This window comes from Lontra canadensis, unplaced genomic scaffold (genome assembly GCF_010015895.1).
Source record: "Lontra canadensis isolate GAN:19392208 unplaced genomic scaffold, GSC_riverotter_1.0 scaffold5, whole genome shotgun sequence".
NCBI lineage: Eukaryota > Metazoa > Chordata > Mammalia > Carnivora > Mustelidae > Lontra > Lontra canadensis.
In genome coordinates, this window is record NW_022630999.1 from 32,151,205 (window position 1) to 32,175,612 (window position 24,408).

Below are 24,408 nucleotides of genomic sequence, written 5' to 3' on the forward strand. Positions count from 1 at the left end.
CCCACCAAGCTGATGTCACTTCAGGCTGAGGGGCTGCACTTTGCACTTTGCAAAACACTGGTTTAGATGGGGATGCAAAGTGAGATGCTTCTAGGGGCCAGGCAGGCAGTACCAATGCTGGAGGACTTCCTGGTGGCAGACTGGGTCAGGCTGGCATGTGCACACCCCACTTGCCTCAAGTGGGTGCCGACTCCCACCTCCAGCAGGTGGGGATTCGGGCCTTGGGTGGCCAGAGGTCCCCATACTTCAAGAAAAGAGTTGTTTGCATTTTTAACTTTTAACCCCCGGCAGCTAATCCAGTAACTTTTAAAAATACTGTGAAGGCCAAATCACCTTCATCTTTGGGTGTGGTTTAGCTCAAAAGCCACTGGTTTGTGTTCTCTGGATAACAGACTTTATTTCCTTCAGGGTCCCCCCGAGCTCCACACCCACAATGCACAGAGCACAGCCCTGTGTTGAGAGTAGGCCCTGCAGTCCTTGGGTCTTATTCATTCATTCATTCTCTCCATCGGCCCATCATTGGTTCATTTATTTGCGAAATATTATGCACGTGTTCTCTGTGCAAGGCAGTTTGGAGAATTCAGAAACTATTACGTGGCAATCCGTGTCCCAGTGCCTTTAAAATCTATCCTGGTTATTTTCACTTGTTTTGGCAGCAGACTTTGAGCAAAGTCCCTGCCCTTCAGGAGCTTTGAAGTGAAGGAGGTGATTTTCAAACGCGTGTGTGTGTGTGTGTGTGTGTGTGTGTGTGTGTGTGTGTCTAGGGACAGGGATGAGCAAAGGAGTTGAGAGGCAGAAGCCCGGTTAATAAAGCAGGTGAAGTGGCCTGCACCCCTGTGGAAGCAGGCCAGGCCTCCTAGGTGCCTGGGTGCACGCTCTCTGCGTCACCTCGTGACGGGCCCTGAGATACCTTCAGGGAGGCTTCTGAGCTCGACAGCACCCTACTTGAGATCCTACCCTAGCCCTGAATAAGCCCCGGTGCACATCACAGGGTGCCAGATTGATCGAGGTGAGCGGCCTCTGCGCGGCCTCTTAGAAGTAGGCACGTCAGAGCCCAGTGCTGATGGCTGCCAACAGAAGAGAGAGGAGAACGCCAGCCCAGCCATCCTTTGTCCCTGTCTACAGCCATTCACTTCTGGTCCCGTGTTTGTCTCTGTTCATCCCCCGGACTCTGTTGTTCTCTCTCTAGGTCTCTTTCTCTCCCGTTGTTTCTCCTGTTCCTCTCTCCTGTCTGTCTGTCTGTCTCTCTCTCTCTCTCTCTCAGACTGGGAGAGTCATACTCCTCACTCTCACACATCAGCTGCTCCACTCCAGGGGCCTTTGAGGACAGGAATAGACTCATCCAGGAAGCACCCCACAGGCCTGCCAGACCTCAGTCACAGACATCTCAGCACCCCATGTCCTACCCCCCTGCTTCCACCCTGCCTTTCCGTGAGCCCCCCAGCACCACTTCTGAGAGCTGCTCTGCATCACACACAGGGGGCTGGGTAGAGCACAGACGCCCTTGGCCTGTCCCCAGGGACCAGTTCCCCAGTCTGAGATGCAGCCCACGCCCTTGCATTGTGAGCCAGGACCCCAGGTACAGAGCTACAGCTTGTGGGGTTTCCAGCTCCACCTTCTGGATCCTCTCCCTACTTCCACGCTGGATGCCTTTGTGGCTTCCCAGCATGTGCCAGGCATCACACGCAAATGCCATACGGCCTGCCAAGCCTAGCGCCCCTGGAGGAGGGCCCGGCACCTGTGTATTGCTCCAGGTGGCTACTCCCCCACGCTCAGGAAGTTGAGGGCCCCTGATTCCCGGTCCCCTTGGCATCCTGGCGGGGCTCCAATGGGACCTGTATTTTCTACCAGAACATATCTCTGTGACATTTCTCCCAAAGAACAGGAAAGTGAAGGTGGAAATGGTGAGCCCCAGCTGCTTGTTGGCCCCGCAACCCCACAGCCTTCCCGGCCTCTGCTATGAAGGAGACTCAGAAGACTCCACAGCCCTCTCTGTTCTGTTGGGTCAAGGGTTTTATGCACTGTGGGCTCCATCTGCTGGCCCGCCGCCTGCCCCGCCAGCCCCAGGCGGGACTCTGGAAGAACAGCACCAGGGATGGAAGTGGCCGAGACCCAGGCCAAGTCCCTCACCACCTTGCTGGGTTGTGCAGAGCAAGTTCTGGTCTTCGTTGCAGAGCCCGTGTTGCACGTCTCGGTGTGTTGGTGGAGGCTCGGCATGGTTGGGTTTTTCCATGAGAAGGAACTCTTTCTCCCAGGCCCTAGCCTAGACTGGGTCAGTCAGTCCCTCTAGCAAGGTGGCATAAGGGGATATGGGCCCACAGTGGAGCACGTATGTCTGTGGGAGATAGAGCAGGCAGATCTTTCAGCAGAGAGAAGGAATTTCACCTCCCTCCCCTGGGAGAAAGTGGCCCTTGCAGCAAATACTGCGTGGAGCTCGGGAAGAGACTGGAAGAGCAGGACATGCTGGTGCGGCAGCTCCGTGTGCCCAAAACCACCCACGAGCCCTCAGAGATGCAGATGCATGGGCCCTGCCCCAGACCTTCTGATTTAGTTGATCAAAGTAGGACCCAAGAAGGAGCATTTAATTCGAACACCTCCCTTTCCACTCTAGGAGGTCTGCGGACCACACACTGAGAACCCTAAATAGTGGCTCCGTGAGGGCAGCCCACGTCCTGAGTTTGTGAGGGCACAACCTTGCCTGATGGAGCCCCTCCCCGGTCAGATGCTGGGACCGTGGGCGGGGCTCACTCCAGTGGTTGGAGGGGGCCGTTCCAGGGGCCAGCACACTCCCTAGAGCCCACCCAAACTGCCTTCCATGTGGGATTTCAGGAGAGGCTGGGGGCAGAGTTGTGGGCCTGGATCCATCAGGTTCTTCTAAAAGCAAGGATTTTGCTTCCGGGGAGGTCTTTTGTACCCGCTTTCAGCCATTCCTCCGTGCAGATCTTTGCTCCCACGTTCCAGGACACTGCACCACACTCACCTGCCCCTTCTCTGGGCTCTCTGAGCCCACTCACTCGGGCTCCTTTGCCTGCTATTGCCAGTCTGTTCGACCGTGCGGTGCTGTATATACTCAGAGCTTAGTGCTGGCCCCTTCCTTTTCCCTGATTATATTTTACCCTACGGTGGTGCATTCATTTGTCAGGGCTGTCAAACCGGAGTACCACAAAACGGGTGACGTCAATAGAAGAAATGTGTTCTCTCAGAGTTCTGGAGCCTGAAGTCCGAGACCAAAGTTCTGCCAGAGTTATTTCTCTGGAAGTTTCTCTCCTGAGCTTGACGACAGCCATCCACACATGAACGTCTGCTGTGTCTTCGCTTAGTCTGCTCTGTGTGCAAAGTCTGTGTCTTCATCTCCTCTTATAAGAACCTGGGTCGTGTTGGATTAGGGCCCGTTAGTATGACCTCATTTTAACCTTAAGTCCTTGAAATTCTTTTCTCCAAATACAATCCCATGTTGAGGGAGTGGGTCATTAAGACCTCAGGATATGAATTCTGGGGTGGGGGGACATAGTCTAATCCATAGCAGACGGTGCTCTCTTCCGCATGGTGACCCACGTGTTGGGGGCTCCCCACCTTCACAACAGCCCAGCTGTTCGGCGTTCGTGCCCACACATCCATAAGAGAACTCTTCTCTTCCCCTGGGCTGCCCCGCGCCTCACCTTCCCATCTCCGCAGGAGCCATCTCAGATCTGTTCAGTTGCTAGTGTCAGGTACCTCACAGTCTTCCTCTTAACTCCCTCAGCCTTTTCCCTCATCCAGCCCGTGACCTTTCTCTGTCCACTCCAGTGTCACCCTGGCCCACGCCTTCTCAATCACACCATCGTAGCCACCCCAACGTCTTGTCCCTGCCTCCCATCCACATCCACCTTTTTCCTCACAGCAACCATGGTGACCTTAACATGAAAGAGTTCCCTGCTGTGATTCTCTGCTTGGAATGTTCTTTCCCCTGCACTTTTCCTAACCACCTCCTGTCCATCCTTCCTATCAGCTTAAATGTCTCTACTAGTCAGCAGGTCACCTGATGCAAGAAACAACCTCCAAATCTCTATGGTTTAACGCAGCAGAAGCTCGTGTCTTGCCTACGTAGCATCCAGTCAAGTATGCGTGGCTGACAGGCAGGCTTCCATGTGTTTTGGTCTTTCAGGACCTTCAGGACCCAAGCTCTTCCCACCTACCCTCTTAGAGCCCTCCGGGCGGCTGCGGGAAAGATCCACCAACTTTACCACATCAGCCTGATGCGCCTTCCTCACTCATATCCTGTTGTCCAAAACCCTGTCCCATGCTCCACCCACCCAGCTGCCGGGGAAGCTGTGAAGGCGTCCGGCTGTGGGCCCAGGGAGCGGAGGAGAGCCGAGATCTACCAACGGGCCCAGCCACACAGTCATCTGCTCAAAAAGGCCCACCTGCCAGTCTCAGTTGGGTCTCTCCTGCGTTCTTTTCTGCCATTCTATACCTCTTCCTCATAAACCTTGACACACAGCGTGTTAATTAGGTACTAGAGATCAGAGTATTCTCTTCATATTTGCCCCCCACCCTCCAGCAGAATGTAAGCTCCGTAAGAGTAGAAACTAATTCTGTGTCGCTCACATCTTTATCCCTAGTGCCAACGACATCTTTATCCCTAGTGCCAACGACAGTTTCTGGTATGAGGCAGGCACTCAGCAGATATTGGCGGGTGGCTAGGGGCCAATGGATGGGAAGGAAGGGGGAGAAAGAGAGAGAGGGATGATTGGGTAGAATTCCAATTCTGCCACTAATTCTCTAGCTTGAAGTAAATTATTTAACTCTAAGAGCCTCAATTTCCTCATATGTGAAGTGGTAAAGCCATTTTTGCTGTGCAGGATTATTGTGCAGATGGATTAAGGCTACGTTATACGTTTCCTAGCACAGCTCCTGGCATGTAGTAGGTGATGAGTATAGCCATTACTAGAGGGTCGTATGTGGAGGCCCTATCTCCCCAAACGTGGTAAAATGCTTCCGGAAGATTCTCGTGTATGTGACTGTGGGTCTGTGTACATCTCTGCAAGTACCTGCCTACGATTCCTTGTTCAGGCGGACGGAGGCTAGATCTCCTGGGGTTCCCCACTCATGCCCTCTGTCCCTTCAGGTTAAAGTTGAACAGTAAGAGGAACCAGCTGGTGAGAGAGCTGGAGGAAGCCACCCGACAAGTCGCAGCGCTGCACTCCCAGCTGAAAAGGTGAGTGGCAGGCCGTGAGTGTGGCCGCACGGCTGGGCTCTGCCCTTCCAGTGTGCTCCACGGCTTGAGTGCGGGCATTTCGAAGCACCACAGGCAGCTGGTCAGGCTGGTGGGCTTGGGCTTGGGCTGGGCCCGGAGTGGCCAGGGACTGGGTCCTCCAGCTCTCTGGCCTGTGGCGCCCTCAGTCCTTCTGCCAGCACCAAGGAGCAGGCCCCCATTGTGTGTCTCACTGACGTCTCGAATACCTGCCCACCCGCTTTCCTGACACACGGAGCACAGGCCTCAGGCCTGGGCCTTGGTGGGCAGCAGCGCATCGCTGGGATTTAGTAACATTTTGTTCCATCAGAGATGTGTAATGCTCGCCTTCTATTTGCAGTAAGTGATACTGCTTTTCCAATCACACTTAGGATATAAAGTTTCCTTTTAAGATAAACATATTGATGAGTAATGACCGAGTTTATCTGAGGAAAACTATCAAGAAATAGGGATGGATTCATAGAGGGAAAAAGTGTGAAAATGGACTAGGGCCGGTGGAGGTTTGGGAGACAAGAAAAGGTGGACTTCTAAGGCAGCTGACTTGGGTCTGAATCCTGGCTCTAGCACTTTCTGATTATGTGGGCTTCTGAGGGTGTCCTCTTTAGTAAAATGGGGGTGCAGGGTCTCCTCGAGACTGTCAAGAGGGTCTAACAAAAATGGTGTTGTAAGTGGCCATAGTGCTGTTCCAAGCCAGGAAGGAGGTTCCAGATGGCCCACTCCATTCTGCGTCACTCACCCTCTCTTCTCTCCCTGCCCCCAGCCTCTCAAGCAGCATGCAGTCCCTGTCCTCAGGCAGCAGCCCTGGGTCCCTCACGTCCAGCCGGGGCTCCCTGGCCGCCTCCAGCCTGGACTCCTCCACCTCAGCCAGCTTCACTGACCTCTACTATGACCCCTTCGAGCCACTGGACTCAGAGCTGCAGAGCAAGGTGGAGTTTCTGATCCTGGAGGGGGCCACGGGCTTCCGGCCCTCAGGCTGCATCACCACCATCCATGAGGACGAGGTGGCCAAGACCCAGAAGGTGGAGGGGGGCAGCCGCTTGCAGGCCCTGCGCTCCCTGTCTGGCACCCCGAAGTCCATGACCTCCCTGTCCCCCCGCTCCTCCCTCTCCTCTCCATCCCCGCCCTGCTCCCCTCTCATTGCTGACCCCCTTCTGGCTGGAGACGCTTTCCTGAGCCCTCTGGAGTTTGAAGACCCAGAGCTGAGTGCCGCTCTCTGTGAACTGAGCCTCAGCAGCAGCACCCGGGAGAGGTACCCGCTGGACGAACCAGGAACGGAAGGCAAACCATTGGGCCAAGGTAGAGAGCATCACATCCAGAAGGGGGACCACAGGGAGGGAGGAGGGTAGGATGTGCACTCAGGCCTGAGCACAGATCCCAGGGATAATTGTGGTCATTCACTGACTGCTTTCTGTGTGCCCGGCCCTCACATCTCTATCAATTAATTTAGTCATTCAGTAGACACTTTTTATGTGCTTACCGTGTTCTGGGTCCTGGGCTAAGGGGTTTTCTGTGGTGGACTCCTTCACTCAACAGATACTAAGTATCTGTTAAAACTAAATGCCAGGGCTTGCGCGCATGGATGTATGCAGGTTCCTTCATTCGTTCAACAGATAGGCCATGTGCCAGGCACAGGATTAGTCACAAGAATACAGTGTTAAGGGTAGGCAAGCTCAAGGTCCCTGTCTCCAGGAAGTTCATGTGAAATGAAGGCACAGAAAGTCACATTGGTCTGTCAGACCAATGAAAGCCCTAGAAGGAAGATTAAACGGGATGCGGTGGGGCCATTCCAGTTGGGGTGGGGCTGCACATTCAGACTGGGCTATAAAGGAAGGCGACATTTGAGTGGATGGTTGAAGAATAAGAAGGAGCCAGCCTTGGGGAAAGCAGGAGCAAAACCTCTGAGGCCAGCGTTTAGAGGTCGCCAGCAAACCAGAGAATCAGGCAGAGTCTGGGTCATTTGAGGCCCGGCGGGCCATGCTAGGGAGTTAGGATTTTATCCTAATAGCAGCAGGGACCCAGAGGATCGTTTGAATCGGGGAATGATAATGATCTGGCTCCCATTCTGCATGGGGTCGGAAAGAACATTTTGCCATGGATTGAGATTCAAGTTGGAATCTACAAGACAGAAATGCTGACAGTATAGCTAAGATTTGTCAGGAGAGAAATTCTTCATTTGTTTTGCAGCAACTACATACTAAATTACAATAGTTATCATTTATTGGGGTATATTATGTGATGGGCAATGTGCTTTATACAGTGAAATAGGTTATTTCTATTATGCCCATTTCACAGATGCGGAAGCGGGTTCAGAAAGGTGGTATTGCTTGCTCTAGGTCCCCCAGCCAGCAGGTGGGGAAAGAAGGGATTGGAACCTGGGTTTTCCTGCCCGAGCACCCAACCTCTTGATCATGGCACTCCTCTCTAGATGTGAGGCGGCTCTGTGTGTTTGCTCCTGAGACACTCTGGTGCTTACTGGCCCCACCATGCCCATCTGGTGTAAAGGTCAAAACTGCGCTGGGTGCCCAGGCAGCTCACCTGCGGTTCCCAGGCTTTCCTGGTGTCAGTTATTAAATGCAGGTATACAGCATACGGTCACTGTTATGTATTTACTCATTTAAGCCTCTTAACTCTGTGAGATGGGTGCGATTTTTATCCTCATATACAAAGGAAGTGGGGCCCAGTAAGGTCAGTGTCATAGTTAGGAAGTGGTAGAATTGGACTGGCTCCAGGACCACCTGCCCAGATCCACACTAAGACGTGCGGGCTTTGTATACGCAGGGCTCCTCCTCCTGGCTCCTCATGAGGCCAGGTGGGAGACGCTGGACCCATCTCAGCCTTAAGGCTCCAGGACTAGGCAGGATGGCTGCTACGATGCCCAGAATTTCCGTCTGAGTGCAAGGGCCAGTGGGAGCAAGGTGGGGGGAAGATGAGATTTCCTGGTTCATTAAAGGCTCCGCTGGGTAAGTGCCAGCCATTTCCTTAGAAGAGGAGCCGAGAGATCCCTGGGGCTCCCTCATCAGGAAGGGAGTCTTGCTGAGTGCTCTCAAACAAGAATAAAAATAGGCTTCCTACGACAGCAGGTGGCCAACTTCAGAAAATTGCCCCCTGGAGAGGAGCGGGTGCCGGCAGAACCTCTAAGGAGGCTCCCAAAGCTCCTGACAGTCTGTCAGAGGCTGGCGGCGAGCCAAGTAAGGGGCCCAGCCAGGTGCCGGAGCGACCCCACTCCTCCCTGAGTGTCCTTGGGACTTGTGGGCCGAGGGCCGCACATGTCTCAGGACGGGGTTTTCCTTCGCGCCGTCTCCAAACGCCATCCCCGCAGTGAGCGATGCCAGGCTGAGCTCTGACACTAAGCAGGTTATGCGATTAGTGCCGCTGTTCAGTCAGCAGACAAATTAATCTCCTTAAGTGGCTTAGTGGAGGGTGGAGATGCGTGGGTCTAAAGGCGGGAGCTCTCCGCTGGCCGCAGCAGGCATGGGACTCAGGCTGGGAAAGCTGCACCCAGATGGTCTCTTGGCTTCCCCCAGGCTCGCTGTCCCCATCCCTTCACTCAGCCTGGGCCCGTCTCTTCTCCGGGCTGCCCCGGTGCCTGGCACCCAGCAGGCACTCCGCATGCTGGCTCTGGGGTTGAAGGGCCTGAACCCAGTCTTCCCCACTGCATGGAGCTCAGGAACTGTCCTGTCCCTCTTGATAGCTCAGAGCCTGGCAGTGGGCCTGGCCACCATCGGCGCTTGCGACTTAGGGGAATAAGGAATGCGCAGCATGGGCCAAGTGCCTGCTTGGACCCCTGGGTCGGAGACTTTTGAGGGCCTCTGTCAAGGGAAGGGGAGCTAAGGAGTGGACTTAGGAATGATGGAACAAGCTGAGCGGTAAAATCCTCCCTTGTTTTCCTCTTGCCCCTCCCAAGGGTCCAGGGGCTGTTATTTTGCCCCAGATGCATAGGGATCGATCTAGAAGGCATCAGCACAGAGGTGGGAATGAGCGTTGCAGTAGGATAGTGTTACTGAATTTCGTCGAGTGCTTTCCTGCATCAGACTCTGTACTGAGGACTTCACTAGAATGTCCCATTGGGTCCTCCCAGCAGCCTCATAGGGTAGGTGTTACTTTTCCCGTTTTACAGAGAAAGAATCAGAGACTCTCTGGCCATGTCCCAGCATCGCGAAGCAGTAAGTGGTGGAGCTGAGATGTGCACCCAGGCACGTGGGCTTCCAAGTCCGGGATGTTCAATGACAGAAACCTACACCCCAAAGCAAGGCAGGACCTTGCTGTTGAGTTCAGAGGTGGTATTGGCAGGACCGCCTTAGGACAGAGAGTAGATCAAAAGTATATGTTGCAAAGACAGCGTCCTGGTTTCTGAATCCTACCTTGCCATCCTTCCTTTTTCCCCCTTCCCCCTCCAGCTATGAATACAGCCCAGGGGTGCAGCCTGAAAGTGGCCTGTGTCTCAGCTGCTGTGTCAGATGAATCCGTGGCCGGGGACAGTGGTGTGTATGAGGCTTCCGTGCAGAGGTGGGTCCCTGAGTCTTGGCTTTCTTTGGGAAGTCTGAGAATGCAGAGCCCGGGCCCCCTGTGGTATGTGGGAGGGCATGGCCAGGTGACCCCACCTTCCCTGCCGGGAGCCCTGTTTAGGATGTGCTGAAGGTGTATACAGCACTGCGCCTCTTGGGGCTGGGGGCACGTCACCTTTGCGGGAGTGCTGGTCCCGTGATTGCCACGAAGGAACGTGTAGCTAAGGGGGCAAGTACTGGAGAAAGGACAGCCCCTTCCAGAGAAGAATCCTGAGCAGCTATGGAAAGGAAGGGTCTGCAGGGAGTCTGAGCTGACCCAGACTTCCCTCCTGGAGGACCCAGCCGCACCCTGCCAGAGAGAACCCCGTGTCTGGAAAATGGCTTTGGCCCTAGGTAACTGCAGGGAAGCCTGACCCTCTTCTTCCCTACATTGCCTTCCAGATTGGGTGCTTCAGAAGCCGCTGCTTTTGACAGTGATGAATCAGAAGCAGCGGGTACAACCCGGGTTCAGATTGCCCTGAAGTAAGTGACTGGGAGGGCGGATGCAGAGGGGGTGGTTGGCAGCATCCTCCCAGCCTTGACCTTCATGGCTGCCCCGGGGAGGAAGGCAGACCCAGCAGGACCTGCCAGGAGCTGAGGGCTCCCAGCTAAAGGGGGCCAACCCTCTCCCTCCTTCTCAGCTCCACATTTTACAAAAGAGTTTAAAAATGAGGTCTTGGGGGCACCTGGGTGGCTCAGTGGGTTAAAGCCTCTGCCTTCGGCTCAGGTCATGATCCCAGGATCCTGGGATCGAGCCCCGTATCGGGCTCTCTGCTCAGTGGGGAGCCTGCTTCCACCTCTCTCTCTGCCTGCCTCTCTGCCTACTTGTGATCTCTGTCAAATAAATAAATAAAATCTTAAAAAAAAAAAAATGAGGTCTTGAAGACCTTGCAACTTGCCCCAACTCACGGAGCTGGCCGATGACAGCGCCAGACCCTGACTGAGACCTCCAGCGTGTCGGTCTGCTTGGTCACTGTTGCTGTGGCTTTTTGTCTTACCATCCCGTTGAGGTTTCCACCCTCTGGGGGCTGCAGCGCAGATTTGTTATTCTCGTGGTTTTCTCTCAGTGTAAGATGACCTCGATATTATTTTCAGTAGAAATTAATGGCCAACATTTAAATATCAAGAAATTTCAGATAGTGCAATCTTCTGGCTTCTCTTTAAACATTGAGACTGACAGCTCTGTACCTACACCCCTGCATGGCAGCAAAGCCCGGGCCCTCTGCCCCCGAGCTCACCACAGCCCCCCGAGCAGCCAGCGGCCACATCAGTGATCATTAGGAGAGAGAGAAATGTGTCACTCATAGGAGCTCCGTATGCCCCTTTCCATTTCAGGTATGATGAGAAGAATAAGCAATTTGCAATATTAATCATTCAGCTCAGTAACCTTTCTGCTCTGCCGCTGCAGCAGGACCAGAAAGTGTGAGTATATCGCTGACACGGTGTCTGTCACCCTCTCAGCCTCTGTGGCTTTCCCTGGGGGTGCTCTCCTCCTCTGTCCTGCTCTGACAGTGGGCTGCGTGTGTGTTTAATACGTCCGTGCCATGAGTGTGGATTCAGGCGTGATGGTGAACTCACTAACTGTAAAGGGAAGCACTCTCCATGGCTTTAGTTCCTTCCCAAGTACGTTGTGAGCACCTGCCGTGGGCCGGCACAAGAATGGGGTGCTGAGCACATCCTTGCCCTTGTGAACTCGAAGCCTTATGAAGAAGGTGGTCATGGCCCCTTTTGTCTGCTCTAAGCCCAAGTATTCCACACAGAAGGAGATGGGTCTGCCGTTCTCAAGAGTCAGTGCCCGTCGCTGCGCTTCTGTCGGAAGGGTGTGATGACTCTTACCTTACAGGGGATGATGCAGCGAACACTGCCCTGTTTGCCTGTTGGCTCTTCCCACTGCCCACCAGCTCTCCGTTTCATTGCATTTCCTCTGCCTACATGTTTCTCCTTTGACTAGAGGGTGCGCGTTGGGGCAGCAACAGGACTCCTATTTCCGTCGTCTGCACCCAGCCAGCATCTGAGGCTGCGATGTGTGGGAAGGGGAAAGGCGGGAGGAAAGCCGGCCAAACAGAAGGACGACAAGATGGGACAGCAGAGTCGTTTTCAGTCTTCCGCTCTTACAAACAGAGCCAGAATGAATGACCTGCTCCGTCTCTCATTGGTTCTTGTGCAGGGGTATCTGTGGGAGAATATCCAGATGCCAGCTGAATGGGTCCCGGGGTCAGCGCCTCTGTGATTGTCCCCTCTGTGGGGCTGTAGCACTTTGCCTTCCTACCAGCGGTTGTGTAAGGCTTCCCGAGTGTTAGCAAGCAGACTCGCTGATTCTTCTGCGCACAGAAGTTTGCACACTGTCGGCCTCAGGCTCCAACCACTTTGAGGTTCTGGGGATTGGGGGATTGAGAAGAAGGAAGAGTGATGTGTTATCCGGGGGCCCTTTCTGCTTCCCTTACGAATACCTGCACAACTCCTTGAGAACTTGGACTCCCCACTGCTGTTTGCTGAGGGATTTGCAGCAACCATTTAGCCCAACACATCAGCCCAGATCCGGGCTGAGCTGGGCTCTCCTCTGTCTCCCTCTAGGAACATTCGCGTAGCTATCCTTCCCTGCTCCGAAAGTACCACCTGCCTGTTCCGGACCCGGCCCCTGGATGCCTCAGACACCCTCGTGTTCAATGAAATGTTCTGGGTGTCCATGTCCTATCCAGCCCTTCACCAGAAGACCTTAAGAGTCGATGTCTGTACCACCGACAGGAGCCATCTGGAGGAGTGCCTGGTGAGGGCTCTGTCTGTCTCTCTGTGTCTGTCTGGCCTTCTGTCTTTCTGCGGATGGGCCCACCTTGCAGTTTAGGGAGGAGGCTTAGAGAAAACGCAAGCTCATCCTGGGTTCCAGGCAGGGAACTCTGGGGCAGGCGAACAGCATTCTCATACTCACGGCGAGCAGGGGACGAGGAAGTGGGAAGCTCCTTTCTGAGCCCCGCAACTGAGGCCGCGTCCCTTATGCCTGAGGCTGTGTTGCCTACGACTCTTAATTCTCTGTCTCGTATCTACAAAGTCTAGCTAACACTGCCTACCTCACAGATGGCTCTCTGAGGATTAAATGAGGATTAAAGCAGAGTTTCTGGAACTTGAACATGCACACGGGTTACCTGGGGCTCTGGTTAAAAATGCAGATTCTGATTCAGCAAGACTGGGGGCAGGCGGGGACAGCAGGAGTTTCTGCATTTTTATTAAGTTCCCAAGCGCTACCGATGGCTGCTGCTCCCCACAGCAAGTAAAACAGGGATGTGTCTGTGCAGACTAGATGCTTGCTGGCTCTCATTTCCCACTCCTGCCCCTCCTCCGCTGGGGTACAGAACAACATCATCGCCGTTTATGTTGTTGATACTGTTATTGGCAATAATGCGATAACACCCCTAGACTGAAGGGACCTGCTGTGGTGGGTGCTGAGCTAAGCTGCATACATGTGGTGTCTCTACCCTCACTACAATCTTATGGAACAGGCACTGTTACGTCAGTGAGGAAACTGAGGAACAGCGAGGTCACAGATGCAGGGTTACACAGTGGCTGGAGCGGTTAGAACCTACAGCAGGTCCCCTCGCACCGCCCACTCATGTCAGTCCCACCGGAGCCCACAGCTAGGACACTGATTGAAGACTGGCGAGCAGGGGAGGCACTGGATATTAGAGCAGAAAGGTTTTCTAAAGCCAGTCTCTTCTGCTGAAGCACTTCCTCAGCCCTGGGAATTCCTCAATGAGAAGAGAATCCTATTCTCTTCTCCTAATTGGATGTCTTTTATTCCTCCTTCCTAATTGAAGTCTGGCCATTGCTGGTTGCCATGGCAGCAGCCAAAGCGCTCATCCCACTGTGGCTTGTCTCTGTCTGTGGCCAATGGGAAACCTACTTTCCTGTTTCCTGTGGGGATGTGGAGTGTCGGGCTGCCATGTTTTGGTGGTTAGAGGAGCAGGCGAGGACGTGGGACTCGAGGAGAAAGGCTGTGTGCTCCCACGCGGTCTCCCTACAGTGCTGGGTTTGGGGAATCCCTGATCTGTTTGGAGCTGCCTCGTCAGCCAGCCTGCGGCAGTGGTCCCCATCCTGAGCAGTGTCCATGTCTAGGTCTGTGCTAAGAACTCTGTGTGCAGCATCGCACTCAACCCTCCCAGCAGCCTGAGGAAGAGATGTCAGAATTGCCTCCATGTGACAGACAAAGGATCAAGGCCCCTGGGGTGCCCAGGTAGCTCAATGGGTTAAGTGTCTGCCTTCAGCTCAGGTCATGATCCTAGGGTCCTGGGATAGAGCCCCGCATTAGGTTCTCTGTTCAGTGGGGAGTCTGCCTCTCCTCTCTGCTTATACACACACACACACTCTCTCTCTCTCTCTGTCAAATAAATAAATAAAATCTTAAAAAAAAAAAAAAAAATCAAGGTCCCAGAATGCTAAGTAGCCTGCCCAGGCCATCCATCAAGTTGGTGGAGAAGCCTGTTTCCTTTGCAGCTTCCTTCCCCACAGGCATTGTACTGTCCTGCCTCTCAGGGGGTTCCTGTGTCCCCCCCAGCCCCCAGACCTGAGTTATGGGTTAGGATGAATACGAGGCCTGCCTTCCCCAATATCTCAGGTAACAGTTATACCAAATGCTTGAGGATGGCATAACAGGGGTCACAGGCTCTCCAGCTGGGCCCTGGTTATTCACGCCCTGGTTGTCCACTCCCAGCTGCTAAGCTCAGTGCCACTTGGCACAGGTTCTGTTAAGAAAGCCCATTTCCCAGGCCCCACTCCTATCCCACAGGTAACCATTACAACAAAGAGGCTCCCTTGCCCCGTTTCACCTTGCCTTCCCCACTGGGGAAAACCCCCGCCCTGTCAAAGTGAACTCACCCTCCAAGTGCAGGGGTGAGCTCAGAAAGGAGCTTCCCACTTCCTCGTCCCCTGCTCGCCGTGAGTATGAGAACGCTGTTTGCCTGCCCCAGAGTTCCCTGCCTGGAACCCCTGCACTTGGAGGGAAACACAGCCAAGCCGTGGGGTCTCATTTTAAAAATGGTAGTCATGTAATGGACACTGGGGAGGGTACGTGCTGTGGTGAGCACTGAGAATTGTGTAAGACATGAATCCCAGACCTGCACCCCTAAAACAAATCATACATTATTTGTTAATAAAAAATAAAATGAGGGGCACCTGGGTGGCTCATTGGGTTAAAGCCTCTGCCTTCAGCTCTGGTCATGATCCCAGGGTCCTGGGATTGGGCCCTGCATCAGGCTCTCTGCTCAGCAGGGAGCCTGCTTCCTCCTCTCTCTCTGCCTGCCTCTCTGCCTACTTGTGATCTCAGTCTTCAAATAAATAAATAAAATCTTAAAAAAAAAAAGAAATGAAATAAAGTAGTAGTCATAGGGGTGCCTGGGTGGCTCAGTCAGTTAAGCATCCAGCTCTTGGTTTCGGTTCAGGTCATCTTATGGGTCATGATGAGGTCAAGAGCCCCGAGAGCCCCAGGAGCCCTGTGTCAGGCTCCACGCTCAGCATGGAGTCTGCCGGAGAGTCCCTCCTCTGCCCCTCCTGCCCAATACAAGTGTGCATGTGTGCTCATGCTCTCCCTTTCTCTCAAATAAATAAATAAATCTTTGGGGCGCCTGGGTGGCTCAGTGGGTTAAAGCCTCTGCCTTCAGCTCGGGTCATGATCCCAGAGTCCTGGGATCAAGCCCCACATCGGGCTCTCTGCTCCGCAGGGAGCCTGCTTCCCCCTCTCTCTCTCTCTGCCTGCCTCTCTGCCTACTTGTGATCTCTGTCTGTCAAATAAATAAATAAAATCTTTAATAAATAAATAAATAAATAAATAAATAAATAAATCTTTTTAAAAAATAAAATTGAGGTCATAAACCTCATTAGGGTTTACTCAGTGCTACTCAGCACCCATACTGCCTCTCCCTAGGCCCATTGCCTTCCCCTTGTCCCAGGGGCAATCATACATTATTTGTTAATAAAACATAAAATGAGGAGCACCTGGGTGGCTCAGTGGGTTAAAGCCTCTGCCGGAGAGTCCCTCCTCTGCCCCTCTGTCCTCACATTTCCAGCAGCAGCTTCTCCAGGTCAGGCTCCCCTTGCTGAGGCCCTTGCCTCACTCATTCTTGCCATTTCTCCTGGCTCTCCCCTCGGCCCTCCCCCACTCCCCGTCTGAAGCAGGCTTCTCTCAAGGATACCATGGCACTAGTGACTTGGGCTCTGTCCTCTCTCCAGTCCTTCCTCCACTGGATCTGGCCTGTCAGTATACCAACATGCTGGGAATGCCCTAATTCTTAAAAAGAAACCCAAAAAGAAAAAAAGAAAAAGGGAGAGAGAGAGAGAGAGAGAGAAGCTTTTTACCCATTTCTCCCTCTAGCTACTACCTTGTTTTTTTCCTTTATAGTAAAATGTGGAAAGGGTGTTCATGTTCTCTCTGGAAACCAGCTCACATGGGATTCCATCCTCACCATTCCACTAGAAGTGTGCTCATTGAGGTCATTGGGGGCCGCTACTCTATCCTCCTCTCCCTTGGCCGGTCAGCTGTGTTTTTTCAGTCGCTCTGCTCGGCGAGTCTTCCTCGGCATCCTTTGCCCTGACTTAGCCTCCAGGACACCTCAGTCTCAGCGTCCTCCCCTCATCACTGGCTTCTCTGTCTCCGCTGATTCTTCTCGATTCCCCAACTGCTGTGTTGCAGGGCACCAGGGCTCAGGTCTCGCCCTTCTTCCTTTTCCATTCGCATCCCCTGCCCCGGTGATTGAGAGCCTCGTTCTCTGGCGTCCACCACCATGCCAGATGTCTGGCTCCAGCTGGGGCCTCTGCACACGCAGCTGCCTTACACTCCCACTGTCTTTTCCGCATCTTCTCTTGCCTGTTCAGGAAGCATCTCAGACAAACTTGTCCACAAGCACACCCCTGATCTTTCCTTTTGCGTCTTCATTGTCCCAGCTGACAGCAACCCTGTCCTTCCACTACCCAGGCTGGGGACCACAGGGTCATCTTTGACCCCTTTCTTCCTCTCCACCCCACATCCAGTCCTTTAGAAACTTCTGGCAGCTCCATCTTCAAAAGACCCCAGCCATTAGATGTTGATAGTGGGGGAGGTTGTGTGTGTTGAGGGACAGAGGGTGTATGGAAACTCTTGGTACTTTCCACTCAATTTTTTTTTCCGTGAACCTAAAACAGCTCTAAATAATAAAGTTTAAAAATAACAAAACTAAAAATCCTCTGCCCAAAAAAAAAAAAAAAAATCCCAGCCATTTACCACTGCCCACTGCCCCACTGCCATCTGTCACCTGGATCCTACAGCCGGCTCTACAGGTCTCCCTGTGTCAGTCCTTGCCTCCCTTCATCTCTTAACATGGAAGCCAGAGTGAGCCTGTTAAATTGCAAATCAGTGCGTGAGACTCCTTTAACCTAAAACCTTAGGGTAGCTTCTGTCCCCACCTAGAGTCAACTCCTGGGCTCCTTGCCTGCCCCCTAAAGCCCTCGGGGATTTGCCCCTATTACTCTCCCAGATTTCATCCCAGGATGACTCTTCCAGCCTCCTCGTGCCCCTTGAATACATCAGCATGCTCCCCGCTCTAGGCCTTTGCACTTGCTGTCCCCTCTGACTGGAATTCTCTTCTCCCAGATACTGATGGGCAAGGCTCACTCCCCTGCCTCATTCTGGGCTTGACCCAAAAGTAACCTTCTTAGTGAGGTCTTCTTTCCCCCTATTTAAAATCACCGTCCCTTTCCCCCCTCTCTTATCCGCCCCCCCTCCCCTCTCTCTGTATTCTTTTTCTCTGCGGCACGTTCCCCCTTTGTTTATATCACAGATTTTAGGGCATACATGATTTTCACATTTTATTGAATCTCAAAAATCAAGATGCACTTTATACTAGATGACGGGTCATAGTTTAATTGGCAACTAGTTTTCTTTCTTAGAGTGCATGAAATAGTATATTGTATAATTAATGGCATCTTAGAGTCCCATGAAATACAATCTAGTATTTACTTTCAATTTGTTTATCTGATTCCCCCAGACTGGAATGTGAGCTCGTGAGGGCAGAGATTTTTATCTGCCTTAAATCTTCCTGTATCCCCAGCACCCAAAACAGTGTCTGGCACGTAGAGGCTACTTAGCGCGTGTGTGTGTGTGTGTGTGTTGAATAAATAAATGAATGCCTTCAAAGCGAATCATTTACCAAAGTAGACCATATTCTCACCTATGAGCCAGCCCAAAATACATGGTGTATCTTGTTAGAATTACTAGTGATCTGATGGCAGTGTCACACCTCAAAGCTGTCATTATTTTCATTCCCCCCCTACCCCTTGAACATGACCTGGCATGTTCTGAACCATAATGTCTGATGCATTTGTCTGTCTTTGAGCCCCTTGGGGGCAGAACCTTGTCTTACATGTTCCTGTGTAAGTCTGCTGCGAAGTGCTCAGAGGATATTTATTAAATGAATAAATGAGTAATACACACACATTTGTGTATATGTAAATGTTTTACAGGTGCCTAAAATGCACCGGCCATTTAATACCTGAACTGACTCTAGACCTGCGGGTAGGAGTTATTTACCTCGTTTTCCCCACTTACTCACCGCTGTTGTAGAAATTAGCCGTTAGCCACACGTTGGGTTTGCACAGTCCGTACCATGCCTGGTCCATCCTGACAGAAGGAAAAACTGGGGGAAAGGATCCCAGGTGGGTTGGAGAGGCCCCTCCTCATCTCAGGGGCCACTCAAGCCACCGCTTGACTACTGGCCAACTTCACAAACTGGCTCGTGGTGTTTTCTGCTACCCCGTTGGCACAGCCGCTGTTGTTTTGGGGATGGTGAGTCAGCCAAACCCTGGACCTGGTCAAGGCTCTTTGAAAGAGGGCATGTTGAAACAATAAGGCCTCTGAGGAATGGTGAGAATTATTTTATCATTTTTGCCACAGGATGTGTGTCATCGGAAATAAATCCTCTCCCTGGGAGGTTACATTCAATTAGGTTGATACGGTGTCATTTCACTCCATCTTAAGACATCTGTTTACACGATTCAAAGAAAAACTATATAGAAAGATTAACTGAAGAGAAATCGTGTTCCCCCTGACCCTTGCACCCAGTCCCCCCACCTATCCTAGATGGCTAAGCGCTTTGATTAGTGTTTTCTTTATCTTTCCAGCATTTCTTTTTGTACATATATTCACCTTGCACCTCAAAAACGGGCAAAATGTATGTATATACAGAAAGAGTATATATGTATTCTCATCCCTTTTTCCATTTTTTTTTTTTTTAATTTGAGAGTGAATGAGAGGGAGCATGAGATAGAGGAAGGTCAGAGGGAGAAGCACACCCCCTGCTGAGCAGGGAGCCATATGTGGGACTCGATCCTGGGACTCCAGCTTAGCTGAAGGCAGTTGCTTAACAAACTGAGCCACCCAGGTGCCCCACCTTTCCATTTCTTAAACAAAATGTAGCATATGGCATATTCCATTCTGCACTGTTCTGGGTGTTTTTTTGTTGTTGTTGTTCCCCTTAACAGTACAGCCTGGAGGGCCCCTGGGTGGCTCAGTTCATTGGGTGACTGCCTTCGGCTCAGGTCATGATCCTGGAGTCCCGGGATCCAGTCCCGCATTGGCCTCCCAACTCTGCAGGGAGTCTGCTTCTCCCGATGACCTCTCTCCTCTCCTGCTCTCTCTCTCTCATTCTCTCTCTCTCTCAAATAAATAAATAAATAAATAAATAAATAAATAAACCAGTACAGCCTGGAAGTCTCTCCACATCAGCACCTAGAGATTTTCCTCATTTTTTTGTATATAGCTATATAGTAGCCCATCGGGTAGGTATATTATGGTTTATTTCTGCAGTCTCCTGTTGCTGGAGCTTTGAGTTGTTCAAAATCTTCTACACTGGTCTTAGTGATGAGTTTTTGGATCTGACTTCAAAAAGGAGTCAGGCAACAAAAGCAAAAATAAGCAAGTGGGACTATATCAAACTAAAAAAAGCATCTGCACAGCACAGGAAATCGTCAACAAAATGAATAGGCAATCTACCAAATAGGAGAAAGTGTCTGCAAGTCATGTGTCTGATAAAGGGTTAATATCCAAAATGTACAAAGCACTTGTACTACTCCACAGTAAAAAAGCAAACAATCCAAGTTAAAAACGTGCAGAAGATTTAAATCATCATTTTTTCTGAAGAAGACATACAGAAGGCCAACAGGTACATAAGAAGATGATCACCATCACTAATCATCAGGGACATGCAAATGAAAATCACAGTGAGAAAGCGCCTCATCCTTCTTAGAATGCTTATTATCAGAGGGACAAGAGACAGCAGATGTTCGCAAGGATGTGGGAAAAAAAAAAAGACTTGTGCACTGTTGGTGGGGTCTAAGTCATTAGGCAGGGCTGCTATGGAAAAGCGTTTCCTCAAAAAATTAAAAATGGAATTGCATTGTGATCTAACAATCTCATATCTGGGTATATAAACAAGGTCTTTTTTTCTTAAGATTTTATTAATTTATTTGACAGAGATCACAAGTAGGCAGAGAGGCAGGTAGAGAGAGAAGGGGAAGCAGGTTCCCCGCCGAGCAGAGAGCCGTATGTGAGGCTCAATTCCAGGATCCTGAGACCATGATCTGAGCTGAAGGCAAAGGCCCATCCAGGTGCCCCCATAAACAAGGTCTTGAAGAGATACTTGCACACTGTGTTCATAGCAACATTATTCATGATAGTCAAGAGACAGAAGCAACCCGAATGTGTGTCCGTAGATAAATGGATTAAAAATTGTGGTCTCTGGGGCACTGGGGTGGCTCAGTCAGTTAAGAGTCCTGACTCTTGATTTTGGCTCTGGTCACAGTCTCAGGGTCATGAGATTGAGCCCCACGTCGGGCCCCGTGCTGGGCGCAGAACCTAGTTAGGATTCTCTCCATCGCCCTCTGTTCCCACACCCCCCATCCTGGCTTGCACACACACTCTGTCTCCAAAAAAAGTGATCTCTGTGTATAATGGAACATTATTCAGCCTTAAAAAGAAAAAAATCCTGTCCCATGCTACAACACAAATAAACCTTGAAAACATTATGGTAAATGAAAAAAGCCAGTCACAGAAAGACAAATAAGTGAGTGATTCCACTTATATGAGGTATCTGAAATAGTCAAATTCATAGAAACAGAAAGTGGTGTTTACTTGGGACCGGGGGAAGAGAAAAAGGAGAAAAAGGAAGCTGTTTAATGAGAATAGAGTTTCCGATTTGCAGGATGAAAACATACTAGAGATCCGTTGCATAATGTAAATATAAACACTATTGAACTATACACTTAACAGTAAGAGGGCAAATTTTACATGACAACATGGATGGGCCTTGATAACATATTAAGTGCAATAAGCCAGAGAGAGAAAAACAAAGACTGTGTGATCTCACTTACATGTGAAATCTGAAAATCCAAACTCCTAGAAACAGACTGATCATTGCCAGAGATGGGGGGTGGAGGGTGGGTAGTGGACATGGGTAAAGGTATTCAAAAGGTACAAACATCTAGTTATAAGATAAATAAGTTGTGGCCATGTGATGTACAGGGTGGGGACTAGTTAGCAACACTGTATTACTTATTTGAAAGTTGTTGGGATAGATCTTAAAGCTCTCCTGTAAGAAAAAAAAATTATAACCGTGAGGTGATGCATGTTAACTGAACTTGTTGTGGTAATCATTTCACAATATATACTCTTCCAAATCTTTATTTTTTTAAGTAAACTGCATCCCACCTGAGGCTCGAACTCACGACTCTGAGATCAAGAGCCACATGCTCTACCAACTGAGCCAACCAGGCACCCCCCAAATCTTTATGTTGTACAACTTAAACTAGTACAATGTTATATATCAATTATATATCAGTAAAACTGGGGGACAGGAGATGGTAAATTTTATGTTTTTTATCATAATTAACAAAAAAAATACACGCAGTGGGTGTTCAACAAGGATTTGGCGAATGAGTAAACCAATGAATGAGTAAGTTAGTGAATGAGTGAGTTGTAGAAAATGATTCACAGCTCATCCTTTCCTCTTCCCAGAAGTTCCCATCCCCTCTGGGGGTGTTTTTCCTACTTCCCTCAGGAGCCGAATTCCCCAGAATACTTTGTCAAGCCCTGGCTTATCCTCTTGCCTTTTCCCATCCTCAACAGGGAGGCGCCCAGATCAGCCTGGCTGAGGTCTGTCGGTCTGGGGAGAGGTCGACTCGCTGGTACAATCTCCTGAGCTACAAATACTTGAAGAAACAGAGCAGGGAGCCCAAACCAGTGGGAGCCAAGGTCTCCACCCCAGGGCCTGAAAGCACGGTGAGCTGGGCCCCGGGTTGGCCCCACCCTCCTATGGCTGCAGCACCTGGATGGATGGATGGATGGAAAACCATCTCCCTGAACTGGAGAGGGCGGGCGTCAGAGGTGGTTGAAGCAGCCGAGGGTATTGGAACAGAGAGGGAGAGGAGGACAAGCTACTCTGCTAAGGGGCAGGTAGCCCCCATTTGCACATCTTCCACATCTGTGCTCTCTCCCCTTTTGCACTTGGCTTGACGTAATAGAACTTGGCTGATGAAAACCTTAATTTATCTTGGTTTTTTTAGTGAAGTGGAGTAGGAAGGAGAAACTGTGTAAGATAAAACATTAACCTTTCTTGAGAAGCCACTATCAGCATCATGGTCCGTAGTGGAGGCTTGCTCTAAGAGGCAACAGAAAGTCACAGGAAGGACAGTCAGAGGACTGGGTGATTGTTAGTTGGGTGACAGGTCAGTCATTTCACTTCCCTGAGCCTCTGTGGGTTTTTTGGGTTGTTTTTTTTTTATGTCTAATCTAAGTCCGAAAAGGTTATTAGGAAGGTTTGAAGAAGCACATGTAAAGAACAGTCTGTACTTGGTTACTCTGGATAGTCATTGCCCAGAATTTCAGTGGAGGGGATGGGCTAGGTCATCCAGTTAAGGATAAGGGTAAGGATTAAATCTCTTTCCTCCCCACCACCCCCACTTCCTTTTTCATCCTCCTCATTTTCTGCACTTCCTTCTGTGTTTATTATGTGCCATTACCAAGGCTCAGAAAGGTTACCTAAGGACATACATCCAATAAGCAACAAAGCTAGGTCTCCCTCATTCTAAAAAGGGGTCCGTGAGCTGGCAAAGGTCTTGAAAATATCCTCCGCTTTCTAGAGCATGTCCTTTGGTGAGTCACCTCAACCTTAGACACATTCGTTTCCTTGTTCCCATTTCTCAAGGGAATAATTGTAAGCTCTACATATCAGAATAGTTGTAAAGATTAAATAAGATGCTACACGTAAGCTGTTTATCAGTGCGTGACGTATACCAGGCCTTCAACTGATTTCTGTTCCCTCCTCCCCAAAAGAAAATTTCAGGGGGTTTTCAGGCTCTGGCCCACACAACCAAAGATATTTGCTGATTAACTATGGGCTCAGAAAACTACAAGAGCAGTTTTTGCTCTACTATGAGCTGCCATTCACTGAATGCTAATTATGTGCTCGGTACTCTTCTATATACCTTATGGACATATTCTCAATTAATCTTCGTAACAGCCCTTTGTAGTAGGTATTAGAAACCACTGTAGAGGAAACTGAGTCTCAGAGAGGTTAGTTTCCTCAAGTCACACAGGCTTCCTCACTGTAGACCCTGTTCAGTATGGATGCTCTTCCTCCAGGAAGTCTTCCCTGAATACAAAAGCTGACTTTGCCATTGTTCCTTTGTTCTTATACATCATGTTATTTTGTTATTGACAGTTCATGTGATGGTCTTCCCAACTACACTATAATCTCTTTATAGCCAGAGACCTATAATTCTGCCTCACTCAACTACTAAACTTGACTGTCTTCCAAAAGTCTGTCCAAGCGGACGGGGTTATTCTCAGGAGAACTGCCAGTTAGCTGAACTGAGCGCTGTCCTTACAGTTTATAAGTGACCGTGGGGCAGGATGCTCACCCACTCTGCTCTTCAGTTTTATTCTCCGTCCATGGGGAGGGTCACACTCTGAGCTCTGATTCTTGCCCAGTGAGGTGGCTCCAGTGGCATGCACATGAAGGCCTGGGCCTTTGTCTCCACAGGATGCCGTGTCTGCTCTGTTGGAACAGACAGCAGTGGAGCTGGAGAAGAGGCAGGAGGGAAGGAGCAGCACACAGACCCTGGAAGACGGCTGGTAAGTGAGCATTCCCCTGGGCTTCCAGAACTGATCTGGTGTGGACCTGGATACAGTAATGAGATGCCCAAACTCCAGGGCAACCAAGAAAAGTGTTCCCTTTGCGAAAATGGAGAACCTCTCTCCTCACGGGTTCTGTACAGGCAATAAGGCAGTACAGCTGACCCTTGAACAGTGCAAGGGCTAGGGGCCCCAAGCCACGGCACAGTGAAAAATCCACATAGAACTTTCGATTCCCCCAAAACTTCACTAACAGTCTGTTATTGGCCAGAAGTCTTTCCAATAACATCAACAGTGCATTAATGCATACTTTGTATGTTATATGGATGATACTGTGTTGTTACAATAGCGTAAGCTAGAAAAAAAATTTTTTAATTTTTTAAAAAAGGTTTTATTTATTTGAGAGAGAGAGAGAGTCATTGAGCACAAGTAGGGGGAGCTGTAGGCAAAGGGAGATCATGACCTGAGCCAAAGGTAGATACTTA

The 24,408-nt window shown here is 50.6% G+C and overlaps 1 protein-coding gene across 2 annotated transcripts in view; it reads left to right on the plus strand.

Annotated features, from left to right (window-relative positions):
- The window catches only part of WWC1 (WW and C2 domain containing 1), a 152,147-nt gene that overhangs the window by 107,619 nt on the left and 20,120 nt on the right, over positions 1–24,408 (plus strand). For both annotated transcript variants that reach the window (XM_032851761.1, XM_032851762.1), the window contains exons 10-17: positions 5,108–5,197; positions 5,994–6,529; positions 9,631–9,739; positions 10,180–10,260; positions 11,113–11,199; positions 12,352–12,544; positions 21,917–22,069; positions 23,832–23,923. In XM_032851761.1, coding sequence (XP_032707652.1) covers positions 5,108–5,197; positions 5,994–6,529; positions 9,631–9,739; positions 10,180–10,260; positions 11,113–11,199; positions 12,352–12,544; positions 21,917–22,069; positions 23,832–23,923 — 1,341 coding nt within the window. The remainder of the gene's footprint in view (positions 1–5,107; positions 5,198–5,993; positions 6,530–9,630; positions 9,740–10,179; positions 10,261–11,112; positions 11,200–12,351; positions 12,545–21,916; positions 22,070–23,831; positions 23,924–24,408) is intronic.